We start from the raw sequence: 18,022 nt of genomic DNA on the forward strand, positions 1-18,022 counted from the left end.
TAATAACATCAAGTACCTAGAATTTACTGAATTAGAATGCTCTTTTCTAGATATTTGAATCAAATATGATTATTCTGCAAATAAGTTCTGATTTGAGGTTAGTTAGTACTCTAATCCCTATTTTTTTGGTTAATTCTTTCAGATATTCGGCATAAATAATCATGTCACCTGTGAACAGTTTTATTTCCTTCTTCCCAATCTGTATACCTTTTATTTCCTTTTCTTGTTTTACTGCATTAGCTAGCACTTCCAGTATGAAGTTAAAAAAAAGTGGTACCTTGCTTGAATTTAGGGGAAGAGATTCTAGTTTCTCACCATTGAGTATAATGTAAGTTGTATCCTTTTTGTAGATTTTTGTGGGTTGTTTTTTTTTTATTGAGAGAGGCAAGGAGAGAGAAACAGGAACATGGAGCTGCTCCTATGTGCCCTGACCAAGAAATCAAAATGGCAACCTCTGTGCTCTGGGACGACACTGCAACCAGCTTAGCTATGAGCCAGGGCTTACTTTCTTTTTTTTACAGAGACAGAGAGAGGAAGGAAGAAAGATGGGAGTGGGAAGGGAAGCATTCATTTGCTGTTCCACTCAGTTGTGCGTGCATTGGTTGCTTCCCGTGTGTGCCCAGAACAGGAGTAGAACCTGCAACCTTGTCGTTTGGGGATGACACTCTTAACTGACTGAACTAAGCAGTCAGGGCCTTTTTTTATAGATTTTAAAAAATCAAGTTGAGGCCCTGGCTGGGTAGCTCAGTTGGTTAGAGTGTTGTCTCAGCATGCGGAGGTGCCCAGTCTGGGCACATACAAGAATCAATTAATAATGACATGAAGAAGTAGAACAACAAATTGATGTTTCTCTCTCTAAATCAACTAAAAACTCAAGTCGAGAAAGTTCTCCTCTATTCTTAGTTTACTGAGAGTCCCCCTCCCCCTTTTTTGATAAAACAAAATTAAAGAGTCAAATGATAACCTGCTAAATACTGGCTTCTAGAAGCATTGGTGTACGTACCAGAATCTTCCATGGGTTCAGTTTTCACATGAACGGGGCCACCACTGAAAGGAGAAGGGAACCTGGTCAGGACAGGCCGGGTAAGACTGACCACAGGTATCTGTGCACGCTGAATTCCAATCCCGCAGATCTCCATGGGGGCAAACCCCCCTTCCCGCGACAAACTCAATGCAAAACTGCCGCAACTTTAGCATTAACATTCTTAATAGTTCATTACAAAATTAGAGTGGTCAACTGAACTACCACACAATAAAAAATCTGAATATACTTTATGTCGGCCCTCCACATACGGGTATTCCCAGCTGTGGATTGAAACCACAGGTGACCCTTGAATAACCCGGGTCTGAAATGCGCTGGTCCACTAGTATTAGAGAGCCATGTGGTTCAAACCCATGTTGTTCAGGGGTCAGCTGTATAACAAAATAAAGAAGACTTTCTAGTCTGAAAAGTAACACTTTGGGACTAGATGTGGATTGTACTTTTTACTTATCCCTTACCTTTCATTTGGCGATGAAACTGATCTTTCAGCATCTGTTGCCACCCGAGGCCCACCTGTGCGGGAGTAAAGAGACACAAACTAGCCCCTTTCCACATCTTGAAATATGACAAGGTTTAAAGGAATGTAAAGTGAGAGTAAATGCAGAGAGAACAGAACTCCCATCTCTAAGTCACCATGGAACAGCAGTGGGGGACAGACCAACTCAAACCTGACCCCATATCCTGGGGCCATGAGAATTCATACATGCACAGTACTTAGACAAGTGCCTGGCACAACATAAGCACTAAGTGTCAGCCGCTATTATTATTATTCTATTAGGAAAATACAAGTCATCTGGCACAACAATCACCTGGTCACCTGCCACCTCACCTTCAGGTCCCTCCTTTAATGAACTAGAGGATTCCAGGAGCTTACACTTGTTCCAGAAACAGACTTCGCTCTCTGAGTACTCCATACTCAGAAGAACTGGAGCGTGTCACGTTGCTGTCTGTACCCCAGAGTGTGCCTTGTGAACTGTGCATACCGCACCCTATACCCCGCTGGGCCATCTCTACCTCCGCAATCTCAGTATGACACTCTCTTTAGACCTGATCTTTCATGTACAGCTATGGTTTCCAATTCCATTCAGAATAATAATCTGAGAAAACAGGAAGTGGGCATAAGTCAATCTCTAAACACTTCTCGTAAATTACTTTTTTTTTTTTTTGCTCCCTTCATAATCTTCAGGAGATTATAAGGGGTCACTGATTCCCAAATGTGGCCTCAAACATGCTTCCACATAGCTTTCTGTCTGATCATAGGGCATGGGCTTCCTAGCAGAACTAGCCTGTTGACACCCTGCTTATATTTGAGGGCCCGCTCCTCCATGAAGCCCTTCCACTCACATAATTCTGACCCTTTCTCAGGGACTCTCAGGGATTTCTCAGCCGGTGTGAGAGCACAGGCTATACCTGGTTCCCTTCTCCTAGGCTGTGAGTTTCAGAAGCACGGGAACAGTCACACATGCTAGACCCACTCCTTAAACCAAACAATGCCTGGCCCATGCCTGGTGGTGACTGCAGAATCCTCACACTCCTGTGCACAAGGACAAGGTAGGTCTACTGCTGCCTGTGGTCTGGACAAAGACACCCGCCGTCATGTGAGCTGGGGGGAGGGTGGGGTCTCGGCTTTCCAGGTGGGGTGTGTCTTTCTCTGAGCTGTGCACCCTGCAAGCATCATGACCACTCACCCCAGAATGTCAGAGGCTGTCTCCTCAATGAGGAGAAGGCAAAGAATAAACAAGCTTAGAATGTGCCGAGCTTGCATTTTAATTAGAAAAGCAGAACTGGTTTAGCAGCCAGGGGCAGTCACTAAGTAAGAGAAGCTGTCACTTACCTCGCTGATTTGCCGGACCTAGGAAAGGTCTGCAAGAAAACCAACAGTATTACCCAGTATGAACACACAAGAAAGACCGATTAAATATCTGAACAACCAACTTTTAAATGAACAAAACATAGTTATCTAATTGAAATTAAACGCTCAGTTTACCTTCAGATAAACTAACTGTTATGATGGGATAGAGCTTGTCACCTGTTTATGATGAATGAAATCCCCTCTTTGTTCTCCAAAATCCATCTCAGTGTTGCAAGGTCATAGTTCTCTGGGTGCTGAAAGGCAATTCCTTCTGGAAGCCCCTGCACTACCACAGCCAACTGATCTTGTAGCATCTTGTCATACGGAACAGGCACCATTGCTGTTGTTCCCAATGCTTTACCTAGGAGAAGCAAGATGACTTTAAATGATAGGAGCCTGAAACCCGACCAGTCAGTTTCATTTAGTGTAATAAACATCCATCTGGCTTTGAAGATACATTAAAAACATAAAGAGACTGACCAGGCGGTGGCACAGTGGATAGAGCATCGGACTGGGACGTGGATGACCCAGGTTCGAGACCCTGAGGTCGCCAGCTTGAGCACAGGCTCATCTTGTTTGAGCAAAGGCTCACCAGCTTTGGACTCAAGGTCACTGGCTCGAACAAGGGGTTACTCGGTCTGCTGAAGGCCCGCAGTCAAGGCACATATGAGAAAGCAATCAATGAACAACTAAGGTGTTGCAATGCGCAATGAAAAACTAATGATTGATGCTTCTCATCTCTCCGTTCCTGTCTGTCTGTCCCTGTCTATCCCTCTCTCTGATTCTCTCTCTCTGTCTCTGTAAAAAATAAATAAATAAATAAACAGAAAAAAAGAAAAACATAAGGAGCCTGACCAGGCGGTGGCGCAGTGGATAGAGCGTAGGACTGGGACGCGGATGACCCAGGTTTGACACCCCGAGGTCGCCAGCTTGAGCACGGGCTCATCTGGTTTTAGCAAGGCTCACCAGCTTGAGCCCAAGGTCGCTGGCTCAAGCAAGGGGTTACTCGGTTTGCTGTAGCCCCTCCGGTCAAGGCACATATGAGAAAGCAATCAATGAACAACTAAGGCAGGGGTCGGGAACCTTTTTGGCTGAGAGAGCCATGAACGCCACATATTTTAAAAGGTAATTCCATGAGAGCCATACAACGACCCGTGTACGTTACGCATTATCCAATAAAAATTTGGTGTTGTCCCGGAAGACAGCTGTGATTGGCTCCAGCTACCCGCAACCATGAACATGAGCGGTAGGAAATGAATGGATTGTAATACATGAGAATGCTTTATATTTTTAATGTTATTTTTTTATTAAAGATTTGTCTGCGAGCCAGATGCAGCCATCAAAAGAGCCATATCTGGCCTGACCAGGCGGTGGCGCAGTGGAAAGAGCATCGGACTGGGATGCGGAGGACCCAGGTTCGAGACCCCGAGGTCGCCAGCTTGAGCACAGGCTCATCTGGTTTGAGCAAAAGCCCACCAGCTTGAACCCAAGGTCGCTGGCTCCAACAAGGGGTTACTCGGTCTGCTGAAGGCCCGCGGTCAAGGCACATATGAGAAAGCAATCAATGAACAACTAAGGTGTTGCAACGCGCAATGAAAAACTAATGATTGATGCTTCTCATCTCTCTCTGTTCCTGTCTGTCTGTCCCTGTCTATCTCTCTCTCTGACTCACTCTCTGTCTCTGAAAAAAAAAGAAAAAAAGAGCCACATCTGGCTCACGAGCCATAGGTTGCCGACCCCTGGTTTAAAGTATATATTATAAATTTTTTATTTTGGCTCTTTGGTTAGGAATTTTTCTATCTTGGGATATAGAGAAATAAGGTACCTTATGGGTTTTTTTTTTGTGTGTGTGTGTGGGGGGGTTTTTTGTGTGACAGAGACAGAGAGAGTCAGATAGGGACAGACAGGAAGGGAGAGAGATGAGAAGCGTCAGTTCTTCGTTGCGGCTCTTTAGAGCTTCTACTCAAAGCTTAGCTGTCCCTATGTCACACCACACAAGTCAGGCCAACTTGCCTGTGGAAAAGTTATGAAGTCAACATGGCCTCATGTCACCATCTGGGACTGTGTGTCTCTCTGCACTGACTGGCCAGCCCAGAGGTGCTGGAGCCCCATTTCTCATAGAGAAATGTAGCCCAAGATCCCAAGATTCCTTGTGCTGGAGGTACCCAAAGTCAAATGCTCACAGGTATCCAAAGTCAAATGCTCACAGGGACCTGCAGGTCACATAAACGTGTGCAGCTGTCTAGGACTGATAAACACGTCCCTAAGATGCCAAGGTGCTTACATATATCACAATTAAGTATAACACCTGTAGACTTATTTGGTTATCTATCTTTTTAAAACATTGTGTAGGTATTTCTAAAAGATGCTTGTCTTATTGCCTGTGGAAAGATTTGGCTAGGTAGAGAGACAGACAAGGATGAGGCTGGTGACTAAAGCAGAAATAAAAATCTTCAAATCATTTTTTTTTTTTTTGAGAGAGAGAGGTAGTAGAGAGAGAGAGGCAGAGAGACAGGAACATCGAGCTGTTCCTATATGTGCCCTGACTGGGGATCGAACCGGCAACCTCTGTACTTCAGGACGATGCTCTAACAAACCAAGCTATCTGGCCAGGGCTAATAAAAATCTTTAATAACTGGGCTGGCCAAGGAGTAGGGGTTCCCTAAAATGGGAGCGAGGATTGAAGTCTGATCAATCTGAAGGTTTTGATGGACCAGAAGAAACCAAGTTGTCTTCTGTAAGAAAACTTGATCTGGTACTTGAGATCCGGCTCTTTGCTTGATGAGAATGTGGGTTTTCAAATGTCAGAAACCCTCTAAATAGTCACACCAATAAGATGACCTGACGCTGTCCCACTCCACCATGAACTATTCAGAGAATTAAGGCTTCAGGTGCACTTTACCATAGCAGAAGCAGAAATAGTCCTCGACTGCTTTTCTGAGTATCTTCATCTCTCCTGAGTCAAGCTGCATCCCTTCCACAGGGCGCGGGGGTTTCACCTCGGGCAGGCCTTCCGCAGAGCCTGTGAACGAGTCATCAACACAAAGTCAGTCTCCAGGCATGTGTACCATGCAGGGCCTTAACCTTTATGCTGCTGGTATATGGAAAGGAGAAAGGATAAAAGAGTTATAAACATAAAACAAGATCTTTGTTTATTTAAATAAAAACAAAGAACAAGCTATTTATGATGAACAGGATAATATAACATGATGATCATCTAGGAAATAAATCTATTGATAAAGAACTGTAAGTAATTCAACACACAGGGAAATATTTGTAAGTCAAAGGAAATTATTTTTGAACAGTCATGTTATTTGTTATAGTCTAAAAGTAACAGTCACTGCCTGACCGGTGGTGGCACAGTGAATAGTGTCGACCTGGGACACTGAGATCCAGGTTTGAAACCCCAAAGTTGCCGGTCTATCTGGCTTGAGTGTGGGATCATCAACATGATCCCAAGGTCGCTGATTTGAGCCCAAGGTCGCTGGTTTGATCAAGGGGTCACTGGCTCATCTTGACCCCCCTGGTCAAGGCATATATGAGAAGCAATCAATGAACAACTAAAGTGATGCAACTACGACGAGTTGATGCTTCTCATCTCTCTCTTTTCCTGTCTCTAAATAAATAAATAAAAAAGAAACAAAAGTAACTCATTGTGTAGGAAGAACCTCACCACTAAATAAGTTCAGGACCAGCCCCCAGCCCCTTCACTGGCCCCTATCAGCTGCTAGTCCAAAAGTTTTGAAACTGGTGGTTTTAATCAGGGCAAGTCAGGAGACAGAAACCATGTGTTAATTTGATCAGAGAAAGTGTAATAAGATTCATTAACTGTAACAAGGGATCGACTACTAAGGGGTAATGAGAACTCCAGAGAACACACAGCAGCAGTGGGAGCAGCCCCTCCTGCGGGGGCTGAGGCAGAGCACTGAGGAAGGAACTAAACTGGAGGGGGTCCCCCAGGACCGAGACCCTGAACTCTCAGGGGCCCATGCAGCCATGACCTATTGAATGGGGGGGGGGAAGTTGGCTGGGGTACACAAGCTGGGGTGGGCAAGCAGGGCTCCATCCTCTAGGGGTAGCGGTGAAGACCACCGGCATGCTGTCCCCGGTGCCTGCAAGTGCTAAGAGGTCCCTACTACCCAGAGCCATCTACAGATTTATAACATTCCCTATCAAAGTCCAAATGATTTTTTTTTTTTGGAGGGGCACAGATAGAAAACTTCATCCTAAAATTCATATGGAATTCAAGGGCTGCTGAATAGCTAAAACAATCTTGAAAAGAAATAATAAAGTTGGATGTTTTACATGTCCTGATGTCAAAATATATTACAATACTCAAAAGTGCGGTACTAGAATAAAAACAGACATACAGACCAATGGAATAAAATGGCCCAGAAATAAGCCCTCACATACATGGCCAAATAATCTTCAGCAAGGGTGCCAGGAACACTCAATGGAGAAAGAACAGTCTCTTCAACAAATGGTGGTAGGAAAATTGAATATCCACATGCAGAAGAATGAAGTTGGACCCTAATCTTACACCATATATAAAAATAACTCCAAATGGATTAAACACCTAAACGTCTGACCTAAAATCCTAGGGAAAAAAGAAAAAAAAATAAAACAGAGGAAAAGCTTCATGACATTAGATTTGGCAATGATTTCTTGAATGTGAAGATGAAACCAAAAAGAGAAAAATGGGACTACATCAAACTTAAAAGTTTTGTGCATGAAAGGGCAAAATCAGTGGAGGTAAAGAGGCAATCTTCATAATGGGAGTAAATATTTGCATCTCATATATCTTTTTTTTTTTTTCATTTTAAGTTTTTAATGAGAGTTGTATATAAGTTTACTCCTGCATCTTCTCAATTGTTTCTTGCTTGTGTTTGCCCTCTTCCTGTCCCGTTCGGGGAGATTTGGCTTTACATTTAAGGATCTTTTTGTGGTCTTTGTCCAGCTTTCGTGATATCGCCCTCACTGGGGTGAATGCTCACAGGAACAGTGAGACATCTACATATCTATATGTTTATATATGTCTGTACTTAGATCTTCACTTTGATTAAACTTTCCTCTTTTTTTCCTATCTTGCTTCCGGGAAATACAAAATTAGTATAATTCAATACCTGGTAGATGTGGTACAGATAATTACTATACAAAATGTAGGTTTTAATACCTGAGAGCAGTGATTTTTCTCGGTGCTGCAAGATTTTTTTAAAACATGCGATAACTGACTGTTTAGTCAGGGGCACTGACCTCTTTTTCCCTTAGATTGTCAAATTTAAAAAATAACAACAGCCAACCCAACAATAGCTGTCTGGTGTGAATAAATCAAAATTATACCATTTATTTTTTTGTCAGATTGGCAAAAAACATAATGTGTTTTTTGGTGTGTCACAAAATTTTAGTAGTTTATGTGTGCCATGAGATGAAAAAGCTTGAAAATCACTGCCTTGGGTATAATTTCCCTTGAATATGGCCACATAAACTCATTAATGCCCCTGGGGACTTGCAGCACGTATTAGCATATTGAAGGCTTGAAAGTCCCATAGTAAAAAAAAAGGGAAAAAGGAGTATAATAGTTATTATCCAAAAAATAATACCTAACAAGCCCTGAAAGAGTTTTAACCTTCCCTTTGGGAAAGAGTAAAATAAGAGTATTTAAAAATTTATTATTATTATTATTATTATTTTAGGTGAGAGGAGGGGAGATAATGAGGCAGATTCCCGCATGCTACCAGACCAGATCCACCTGGCAACCCCATCTGGGGCTGATGCTTGAGTACTGAGCTATGTTTATTGCCTGAGGCTGATGTGCTCCATTGGAGCTATCCTTAACATCCAGGGCACACTCAAACCAATTGAGCCATTGGCTGTGGGAGGGGAAGAGGAAGAGAAGGGTGAGAGGGAGGCGGGGAGAAGCAGATGGTTGATTCTCTTGTGTGCCCCAACTGGGAATCAAACCCTAGACGTCCATACGCTGGGCCGATGCTCTATCTACTGAGCCAACAGCTAGGGCCAATAAGAGTATTTTTTTAAATGTGGGTTTAGTTTAGGAATCAAAGACAACTTTGTGTATTTCAAATTTAGTCTGAAAAAACAGAGTTCTGCTGAGGACCCAGCACAAGACACATTGACCATGTTTTTTGGATTCGCCAGGGTTAAGTAGCTATTTCACTGGTATGCCAACTCAAAGGATATGTGTAAGAACTATTTTTAGAATAATGCTTATGATATCTTTAAAAAAAAACCACATTACATAAAACTTGCCTGAGAATAATTTAAGATTTATGAATACAAAGGATAAAATTATTAACACCTACAGTATTTTGCAAAATCCTTCTGCAAATCTGTCCTGGCATTGACAAAAGCTCGTCCTTTCTCAGTCCCAACGACAAATACTTCTGCTTCGTACATTGCGATGCAGGCCACTTCTGCCTTGGACTTGGCCAGTTCCTTACACTGAAATACAAAGAACAAAGTGTTATATTCAAAGGCAGATCCAGATTTTATGGTGCCGAAGAGATCTGCTTTAAGAAAATTCAAAATCAGGTACAAATTAAAATTTTTTAGAATAAGAAAAATCACCAAGAAAGAAACCAAAATAAATGTGTCAAGTAAATACTATAAACATCATGAAACCCAGAGAAGGACATATTTTCACTAACTACCTGTGATATTGTGATTTACAATAAGAAAGATGTACTTGGTCTTTGTCCACTCTTCCCGGCACACAGCTCCTGAAACCCCAGGGATTTTCTAAGTGAAGAGAGTGATACAGGTGAGTTCTGTGAGCCGCACTAACAAATTAATCAAACCTGAGGAGGGAGTCGTGGGAAGCCCCGTTTATGACAGGTCAGATATTATAGATAAGAAGTACAGGCGACAACCTTGATTGCAACTGGCATCTGAAGTGGGGACAGTCTTGTGGGACTGAGTCCCTAACCTGTGGGACTGGACGCTCTCTCTGGGTAGACGATGTCAGAACTGCGTTGAGGGTAGGACACCAGATGGGGTCAGAGGATATGATTGCTGCTGCGGGAAACCTCTCCAATGCACTGGAATTAGGTGTAGAATCTTTTTTCCCTACATTTTTGGCTGTAGACTCTTTGATTGATTCTTCCTGTGACAATAATTGTGTGTGTGTGTATCAGAGACAGAGAGAGATAGGGACAGACAGGCAGGAATGGAGAGAGATGAGAATTATCAATTCTTCATGGCGGCTCCCTTTTTTTAAGTTGTTCATTCACTGCTTTCTCATATGTGCCTTGACGGGGGGGGGGGGCTACAGCAGAGTGAGTGACCCCTTGCTCAAGCCAGTGACCTTGGGCTTCAAGCTAGAGACCTATGGGCTTCAAACCTGCGACCTTTGGGCTCAAGCCAGTGACCATGAAGTCATGTCTATGATCCCACGCTCAAGCCAGCGACCCCATGCTCAAACTGGTGAGCCCACGCTCAAGCCGGCGACCTTGAGGTTTCAAACCTGGGTCCTCCACGTCCCAGTCCGATGCTCTATCTACTGTGCCACCACTGGTCAGTCTGGACTTCTTGATATTCCTTGAAAATACCAAATCTGTTCCCACCTCAGGGTTGTTCTCGCTGCTTTGAACACTGCCGCAGATACTGGCCTGGCTCTCCTCTTCACTTCATCCAGGTCTTTGCATAAACGACAACCACCCAGAGAATTTCTCCCAGACCCTCTGTTCATCTAACCATTTGTTCTCCCCCCTAAACAGTTTCCTGATCCTCCTTTCCTTTGTAATATTTACTGATATAAACACACATGCACAGAATTTGTTTATTGTCAGTCTCCCCGAATAGAATATGATATTTATGTGAAGGGCACCGCATCTGTCTTCTCAAGCCTTACGGCCCCAGTGCCTAGAAGAGGCCTAGATGGAGGAGGCACTTCATGAATATTTGTTGAAGGAACGTGATCAATTCTTGGTTGAGATATATCTAGTTCTCTTCAAATATTGAATAGGTCATAGTTTGCTTTCAAAATTTCTCTTTATATTTGGTTTTCTTTATTTTTTATTTTTTATTTATTTTATTTTTTTTTTGTATTTTTCTGAAGCTGGAAACAGGGAGAGACAGTCAGACAGACTCCCGCATGCGCCCGACCGGAATCCACCCGGCACGCCCACCAGGGGGCGACGCTCTGCCCACCAGGGGGCGATGCTCTGCCCCTCCGGGGCGTTGCTCTGTTGCGACCAGAGCCACTCTAGTGCCTGGGGCAGAGGCCAAGGAGCCATCCCCAGCACCCGGGCCATCTTTGCTCCAATGGAACCTCGCTGCGGGAGGGGAAGAGAGAGACAGAGAGGAAGGAGAGGGAGAGGGGTGGAGAAGCAGATAGGCGCTTCTCCTGTGTGCCCTGGCCGGGAATCGAACCCGGGACTTCCGCACGCCAGGCCGACGCTCTACCACTGAGCCAACTGGCCAGGGCTATATTTGGTTTTCTATAGTTAGAATGATAGGTCGAGGTGTGTGTGTGCGTGTGCACATGCCTGTGTGTACATGAGTGACTTATATATGTGGTTGATATTTTGCCAATTGGCCCAATACTGTTCTTTATAGAAAAATAAAAATAAATAAATATCTCTGTATATACAGTGTGTCCGCAAAGTCATGGTGCACTTTTGACCGGTCACAGGAAAGCAACAAAAGATGATAGAAATGTGAAATCTGCACCAAATAAAAGGAAAACTCTCCCAGTTTCATACCTATTCAGTGCAGTTCGATGTGGGCTCATACACAGATTTTTTAGGGCTCCTTAGGTAGCTATCCCGTATAGCCTCTACAGACTCGTCACTGACTGATGGCCTACCAGAACGGGGTTTCTCCACCAAACTGCCGGTTTCCTTCAACTGCTTATCCCACTGAGTAATGTTATTCCTATGTGGTGGCACTTTGTTATAAATGCGCCGATATTCACGTTGCACTTTGGTCACGGATTCGAATGTAGCGAGCCACAGAACACCCTGAACTTTCCTCTGTATCGTCCACATCTCGACTGGCAAGGCCGTGGGCTGCTCCGCTGTATACACGGTGTTACGTCATCATCTGCCACATCATTCTACAGAAACTGGGAGGGTTTTCCTTTTATTTGGTGCAGATTTCACATTTCTATTGTCTTTTGTTGCTTTCCTGTGACCGGTCAATAGTGCACCATGACTTTATGGACACACAGTATTTTTCTGGTTAAGAATCCAATTGGGCTCACACTTTCTATTCTGTGCTCCTTCTCTTCAGTCTCCTTCCATCTGCCACAGTTTCTCTGTCATGACATTGACATCTATGTAAGTCCAGGCCATTATTTTGTCGAGTATCCCTTCGCGTGAGTTTGCACGGTATTTCCTCGTTGGACCCAGGTCATACACTTTCAGTGGGAACGCCACAGAAGCAGCCCTGCTCCTCAGGGCAGCACGCCAGCAGGCACGTGGTGTCGGTCTGTTGCATTGCTGCTGGTGTTCACTGTGATCACATGAAAAAGGGCTGTCTGTTGGGTTTCTCCACATTTACAAAGTTACTGGTTTTCCATTTTAAATTTAAATCGATACTCTGTGATCAGATACTTTGAGGTTATGTAAATTTAGCGTCAAATTTTCACACACAAGGTAAAGTTTACATTTAGATGTCAATAGATGCATATAAGTAGATTATTAATTTACCTTTGAATTTAGACAAAAATTATTCTCAAACAAGGTAACACAGGTGCCCTCATTAAAATTTCAGATCTGGAAAGCTTATATTTATATCATTATATCCATAATGTAAGAAAAACAACAAAAGCAGATAATTTAAAAAAATTATTGCCCCTGGCCGGTTGGCTTAGTGGTAGAGCTTCGGTCCGGCAGGTGGAAGTCCTGGACTCGATACCAGGTCAGGCCACACAGGAGAAGTGACCATCTGCTTCTCTCCCTTCCTTCTCCCCCTTCTCTCCTGTTCCCCTCCCGCAGCCAATGGCTGGATTGGTTCGGGCCGGGTGCTGAGGATGGCTCCACGAACCTCCGCAGCAAGTGCTAAAAACAGCTCACTTGGGAGCATGGCCCCAGATGGGGGTTGCCGGGTAGATCCCCGTTGGGGCGCATGCGGGACTCTATCTACCCTCCTCTCACCTGGAAAAAAGGAAATAGCATCTGACAGGCCCGTTATCCTCTATGTAGAAGGGCATGCTTACACAGACCGAATGTAAAACTAAAGCTGAATATTAAAATGACAATGAAGTCCTTCTCAGTCCTGTTATTTCTAGTGATCCAAGCATGGGGCATTTGATAGAACTGCAGATCATCTCACCATGGACTCCAGAGCAGACACGAGGAACGTCACCACCATCCTGCTCTCTGAGGATTCTTCATTTTCAATGGGCAGGGTGGACATTGCTACTTGGGCCATGATCCCTATGCAAGAGAAGTAAGAAGTGAGTGGTAGAAATCCAGTGTCCAGCTAAACAGGTTTAGGGCTGTAAGCATCCTCCACATGACCCAGTTCCAACCTCCTTTAGAATTGAAGAAACTGATACTTAAAGACATTAAGTGATTTACTTAAGATCTCTGTATAGTAATATCTACTAACTTTTATACAGTGTATTTTCCACTAACCCTACACAGGACCTCCTCATAAAGTAAATTCAGATATTAAACTAGAAGAGCATGTTAACTACTTCCTAGATAGGGAGAGGAAGGAAATGAACCTCACTGATCCAATGATGTTTTGTGAGATTTCAGCACAGCGGTACCAGGTACCACATTCTGGTTCACATACATAGAAAAAGGAGTTAATGGGTCTGTAGACTAAAGATCGGAAGAGAAATCCCCTTTCTTTTCCTGCTAGGACTTCTCCTGCATAAAAGCTCACTTCAAATTTTGCCAAACTCTACATTAAGCTGGCATTAAAAAATTTCTATGGGCCCTGGCCAGTTGGCTCAGTGGTAGAGCGTCGGCCTGGCGTGCAGGAGTCCTGGGTTTGATTCCTGGCCAGGGCACACAGGAGAAGCGTCCATCTGCTTCTCCATCCCTCCCCCTTTCCTTCCTCTTTCTCTCTCTTCCCCTCCCACAGCCAAGACTCCATTGGAACAAGGTTGGCCCGGGCGCTGAGGATGGCTCTGTGGCCTCTGCCTCAGGCGCTAGAATGGCTCTGGTTGCAACAGAGCGACGCCCCAGATAGGCAGAGCATCGCCCCCTGGTGGGCATGCCGGGTGGATCCCGGTCGGGCACATGCAGGAGTCTGTCTGACTGCCTCCCCGTTTCCAACTTCGGAAAAATAAAAAAATAAAAAAATTCTATGAAAAACTCCCCAACACCAAAGAAAGTTGCTTTTTTTTAAATTAAAGCATGCAAAATAAATACTTGTCATACCCCTGTGGGCCTCCCAGACCACTAACCAGCCCCGTGACCTCCCTGGGCTGCTCCCTGGCTCCCCTTCGATGAAGGAAACACTAAATCAACCACCTTTACCTCTGACCATTTCTGAGCCCCCTCAATTTAAAATCAAGGGAACCACCCAAATGAAATGTCCAGCATACGGAAATCTATAGAGACAAAGATCAGTGGTGGTTCAGGGCTGAGGGGACAGGTAGCTACAGGGTACAGGGTTCCTTTTTGGGGTGATGAAAAATGTTCCAAAATTGACTGTGATGATAACTGTGCAACTCTGAATACTCTAAAAACCATTGAATTGTATACTTTAAATGGGTGAATTGTGTGGCATGTGAATTTCATCTAAATAAAGCTATTTTTAAAAATTGAGTGAAATCAGCCTGACCTGTGGTGGCACAGTGGATAAAGCATCGACCTGGAATGCTGAGGTCGCTGGTTCAAAACCCTGGGCTTGCCTGGTCAAGGCACATATGGGAGTTGATGCTTCCTCCCTTCTCTCTCTCTCTCTCTCTCTCTCTCTCTCTCTCTCTCTCTCCTCTAAGAAAAAATGAATAAATATTGAGTGAAATCAAAGAGAGGTTGGATGGAGAAAAAGGAAATGAAGAGAGAACACATACAAGGTGCCAGTATTTTTCTGATAATCCTATTTAATACGCACACGCTAAGGGAAAATTATTCCCATGCAAGTACTCAGAATGGGGCTCAGGGTTTTGCAGCTGATGCACAGTGGTGCAGGGACTGGGACCACAGTGTATGAACATATGAACAAACCGAAGACCACTCAGAACCTAGATAAAGAACCTTGAAGAGCCGGACCAGGCAGTGGCGCAGTGGATAGAGCGTTGGACTGGGATGCTACGGACCCAGGTTTGAGACCCCGAGGTTGCCAACTTGGGTGCGGGCTCATCTGGTTTGAGCAAAAGCCCACCAGCTTGAACCCAAGGTCGCTGGCTCCAGCAAGGGGTTACTCGGTCTGCTGAAGGCCTGCGGTCAAGGTACATATGAGAAAGCCATCAATGAACAACTAAGGTGTTGCAACATGCAATGAAAAACTAATGATTGATGCTTCTCATCTCTCTCCATTCCTGTCTGTCTATCCCTGTCTATCCCTCTCTCTGACTCTCTCTGTCTCTGTAAAAAAATAATAATAATAATAATAAAAAAATAAAAAAATAAAAACAACCTTGAAGAGTCAGGTGACCAAATTAGAGTGACCACATGTCCTGGGCTAAGGCAGTCCTAGTTCACCCTGCCTTGCAGGTAGTTAGTAAAGCACTCCCTCACTCGCAAGTGCTGGAAGGAGGCATTATAAAACGTTCCCATCTGGGTGGTGTGTGAAATAAAAAAAAAATCATGAGGATAATGGTGTGTGTCCTTAAAACGATCTCCAAGCTCAGAGGTCTCTCGATAAAGCAGACCAAAAAGTAGTCAAAGTGAGATACTCATCTCTGAGCTCAAACATTACATCTATATATTTTATTTATCAAGAAGAAAAATAGTCAAAATGACCATTTACTCTTTCCTTTGAAGTAAAGCACAAGTTTTTATTACAAAAATTCTTTCAACTGATGTAAACTAGGCCCTCAATAAAATGACATTTCCTTTCTTTGATCATTAAAGGTAAAATATCTGTTTGTGTCACAAAATATTTTTTAAACTTAAGGTATAATTTATATATAGTAATGTCACCCTTTTCGGCATACAGTTTTATATGTTTTAACAAATATAAAGTCTGTAGCCACCACAAAAATCAAAGCATAGGACAGACAGTCTCATCACCCCTAGAGCTCCTCCAGGTCCCTTTTGTAGTCAGTTCATACCCTGTACTCCAGCCTCTGACCATAACTGATTGGTTTCTGCCCCTGCAGTTTCACCTATTCCAGAATGTCATATAAATGGAATTCCACACAGTGCTGTTCGCTGTATCAGTAGTTTATTCTTTTTATCACTAAGTAATCGCTGTAGGGATGTACCACAGTTTATCTTCTTGCCAGTCAAAGACTGTTTGGTTATAAGCAGGGTTTTTTTTTTTTTAATGATTATAAATAAAGCCACTACAACCATTCATACATAGGCTTCTGTGTCAACCTAAGTTTTCATTTCTCTTGTGCAAATGCCCAAAAGTGGGATTGCTGGTTTATAACTGAAGTATTTTTTTTAGCTTTATAAGAAAGTATCAAACTTTTTCCAAAGTGCCAGTATTATTTAGTGTTCTTATCACTAATACATGAGAACGCTAGCTATTCTGCATCTTTGTCAACACATAGTATTGTTAGCCATTCTGGTAGGTGGGTAGTGATATCACTTTGTGGTTTAAGTTTGCATTTTCATAATGACTAATGCTGCTGGGCATCTTTCCATGTGCTTATCTGCCATCTGTATATCATCTTTGGTGAACACCTGTTCAAATATTTTGTCCATTTAAAAACTAGACTGCTTGGCCCTGGCCAGTTAGCTCAGCAGTAGAGCGTCGGCCTGGTGTGCGGGGAACCCGGGTTCGATTCCCGGCCAGGGCACATAGGAGAAGCGCCCATTTGCTTCTCCACCCCCCCCTCCTTCCTCTCTGTCTCTCTCTTCCCCTCCCGCAGCCAAGGCTCCATTGGAGCAAAGATGGCCCGGGCGCTGGGGATGGCTCCTTGGCCTCTGCCCCAGGCGCTAGAGTGGCTCTGGTCGCGGCAGAGCGACGCCCCGGAGGGGCAGAGCGTCGCCCCTGGTGGGCAGAGCGTCGCCCCTGGTGGGCATGCCGGGTGGATCCCAGTCGGGTGCATGTGGGAGTCTGTCTGACTGTCTCTCCCCGTTTCCAGCTTCAGAAAAAAAAAAACAAAAAAACTAGACTGCTTGTTTATTTTTATTATTGAATTTATAGAATTCTTTATATAGTTTGGATACAAGACCCTTATATGTGATTTGCAAATGTTTTCCCTTTTGCTATAAAGAACATTACTGGGACAACTGGTAAAACTTAATGAGATTTTAGGGTTGTAATGTATTAAGTTTAATTTTATTTTTATTGTAATATTGCTATTATGTAAAAGAATATTCCTGTTTATAGTAAATACACACTATAAAGTATTTGGGAGGTGATGTGGTCTCATTTGATAAATTCTCTCAAGTAGCCCAGGAAAAAAGATTTCTTTGTACCAATTTTTTTATAGTTGAAGATTATTTCAAATTTTCAACAATTATTATTATTATTTTGAGAGAGACAGACAGAAAGACAGGAAGGGAGAGAAATGAGAAGCATCAACTTGTAGTTGTGACTCCTTCATTGATTGCTTTCTCATACGTGCTTTCATGGGGGGCTCCAGCCAAGCCAATGACCCCTTGCTCAAGCCAGAGACCTTGGACTCAAGTCAACAATCTTGAGCCTCAAGCGAGCGACCTTTGGGCTCAAGCCAGCCACTATCAGATCATTTTGATGATCTCACACTCAAGCTGGCGGTCATGCTCTCAAACTGGTGAGCCTGTGCTCAAGCCAGCAACTTAGGGGTTTGGAACCTGGGACCTCAGCATCCAGGTCGATGCTCTATCCACTGTGCAACAACTGATCAGGAATTTTAAAAATTATTTTTAAAAACTGACCTAACTATATGTCAGATGGTCATTTCTGTTTTTAAAAATTATATGGACAATACTATGCAATTTCTTTTGGGAAATTAAGTATCTAGTATGTTTCAACAAGAATTCAGATTAAATAATCACATAAAAGGCACACCTGAAATGATTTTTAAAAAAATTTTATGCAGACCTGAC

At 43.5% G+C, this 18,022-nt stretch overlaps 1 protein-coding gene across 8 annotated transcripts in view; it reads right to left on the reverse strand.

Moving 5' to 3' along the window:
* LOC136403572 (general transcription factor II-I repeat domain-containing protein 2) overlaps window positions 1-18,022 on the reverse strand; it is a 61,631-nt gene that overhangs the window by 35,110 nt on the left and 8,499 nt on the right. For 4 of the 8 annotated variants that reach the window (XM_066382450.1, XM_066382449.1, XM_066382447.1 and 1 more), the window contains exons 2-8: window positions 13,188-13,291; window positions 9,215-9,353; window positions 5,797-5,916; window positions 3,072-3,255; window positions 2,877-2,905; window positions 1,501-1,555; window positions 1,004-1,047 (exon numbers count right to left, since the gene is read on the reverse strand). In XM_066382450.1, coding sequence (XP_066238547.1) covers window positions 1,004-1,047; window positions 1,501-1,555; window positions 2,877-2,905; window positions 3,072-3,255; window positions 5,797-5,916; window positions 9,215-9,353; window positions 13,188-13,286 — 670 coding nt within the window. In that variant the 5' untranslated portion in view covers window positions 13,287-13,291. Of the gene's footprint in view, window positions 1-964; window positions 1,048-1,500; window positions 1,556-2,876; window positions 2,906-3,071; window positions 3,256-5,796; window positions 5,917-9,214; window positions 9,354-13,187; window positions 13,292-18,022 lie in introns of all 8 variants that reach the window. The other 4 variants (XM_066382448.1, XM_066382445.1, XM_066382444.1 and 1 more) reach the window with 1 other exon arrangement.

This window comes from Saccopteryx leptura, chromosome 4, assembly GCF_036850995.1.
Source record: "Saccopteryx leptura isolate mSacLep1 chromosome 4, mSacLep1_pri_phased_curated, whole genome shotgun sequence".
NCBI lineage: Eukaryota > Metazoa > Chordata > Mammalia > Chiroptera > Emballonuridae > Saccopteryx > Saccopteryx leptura.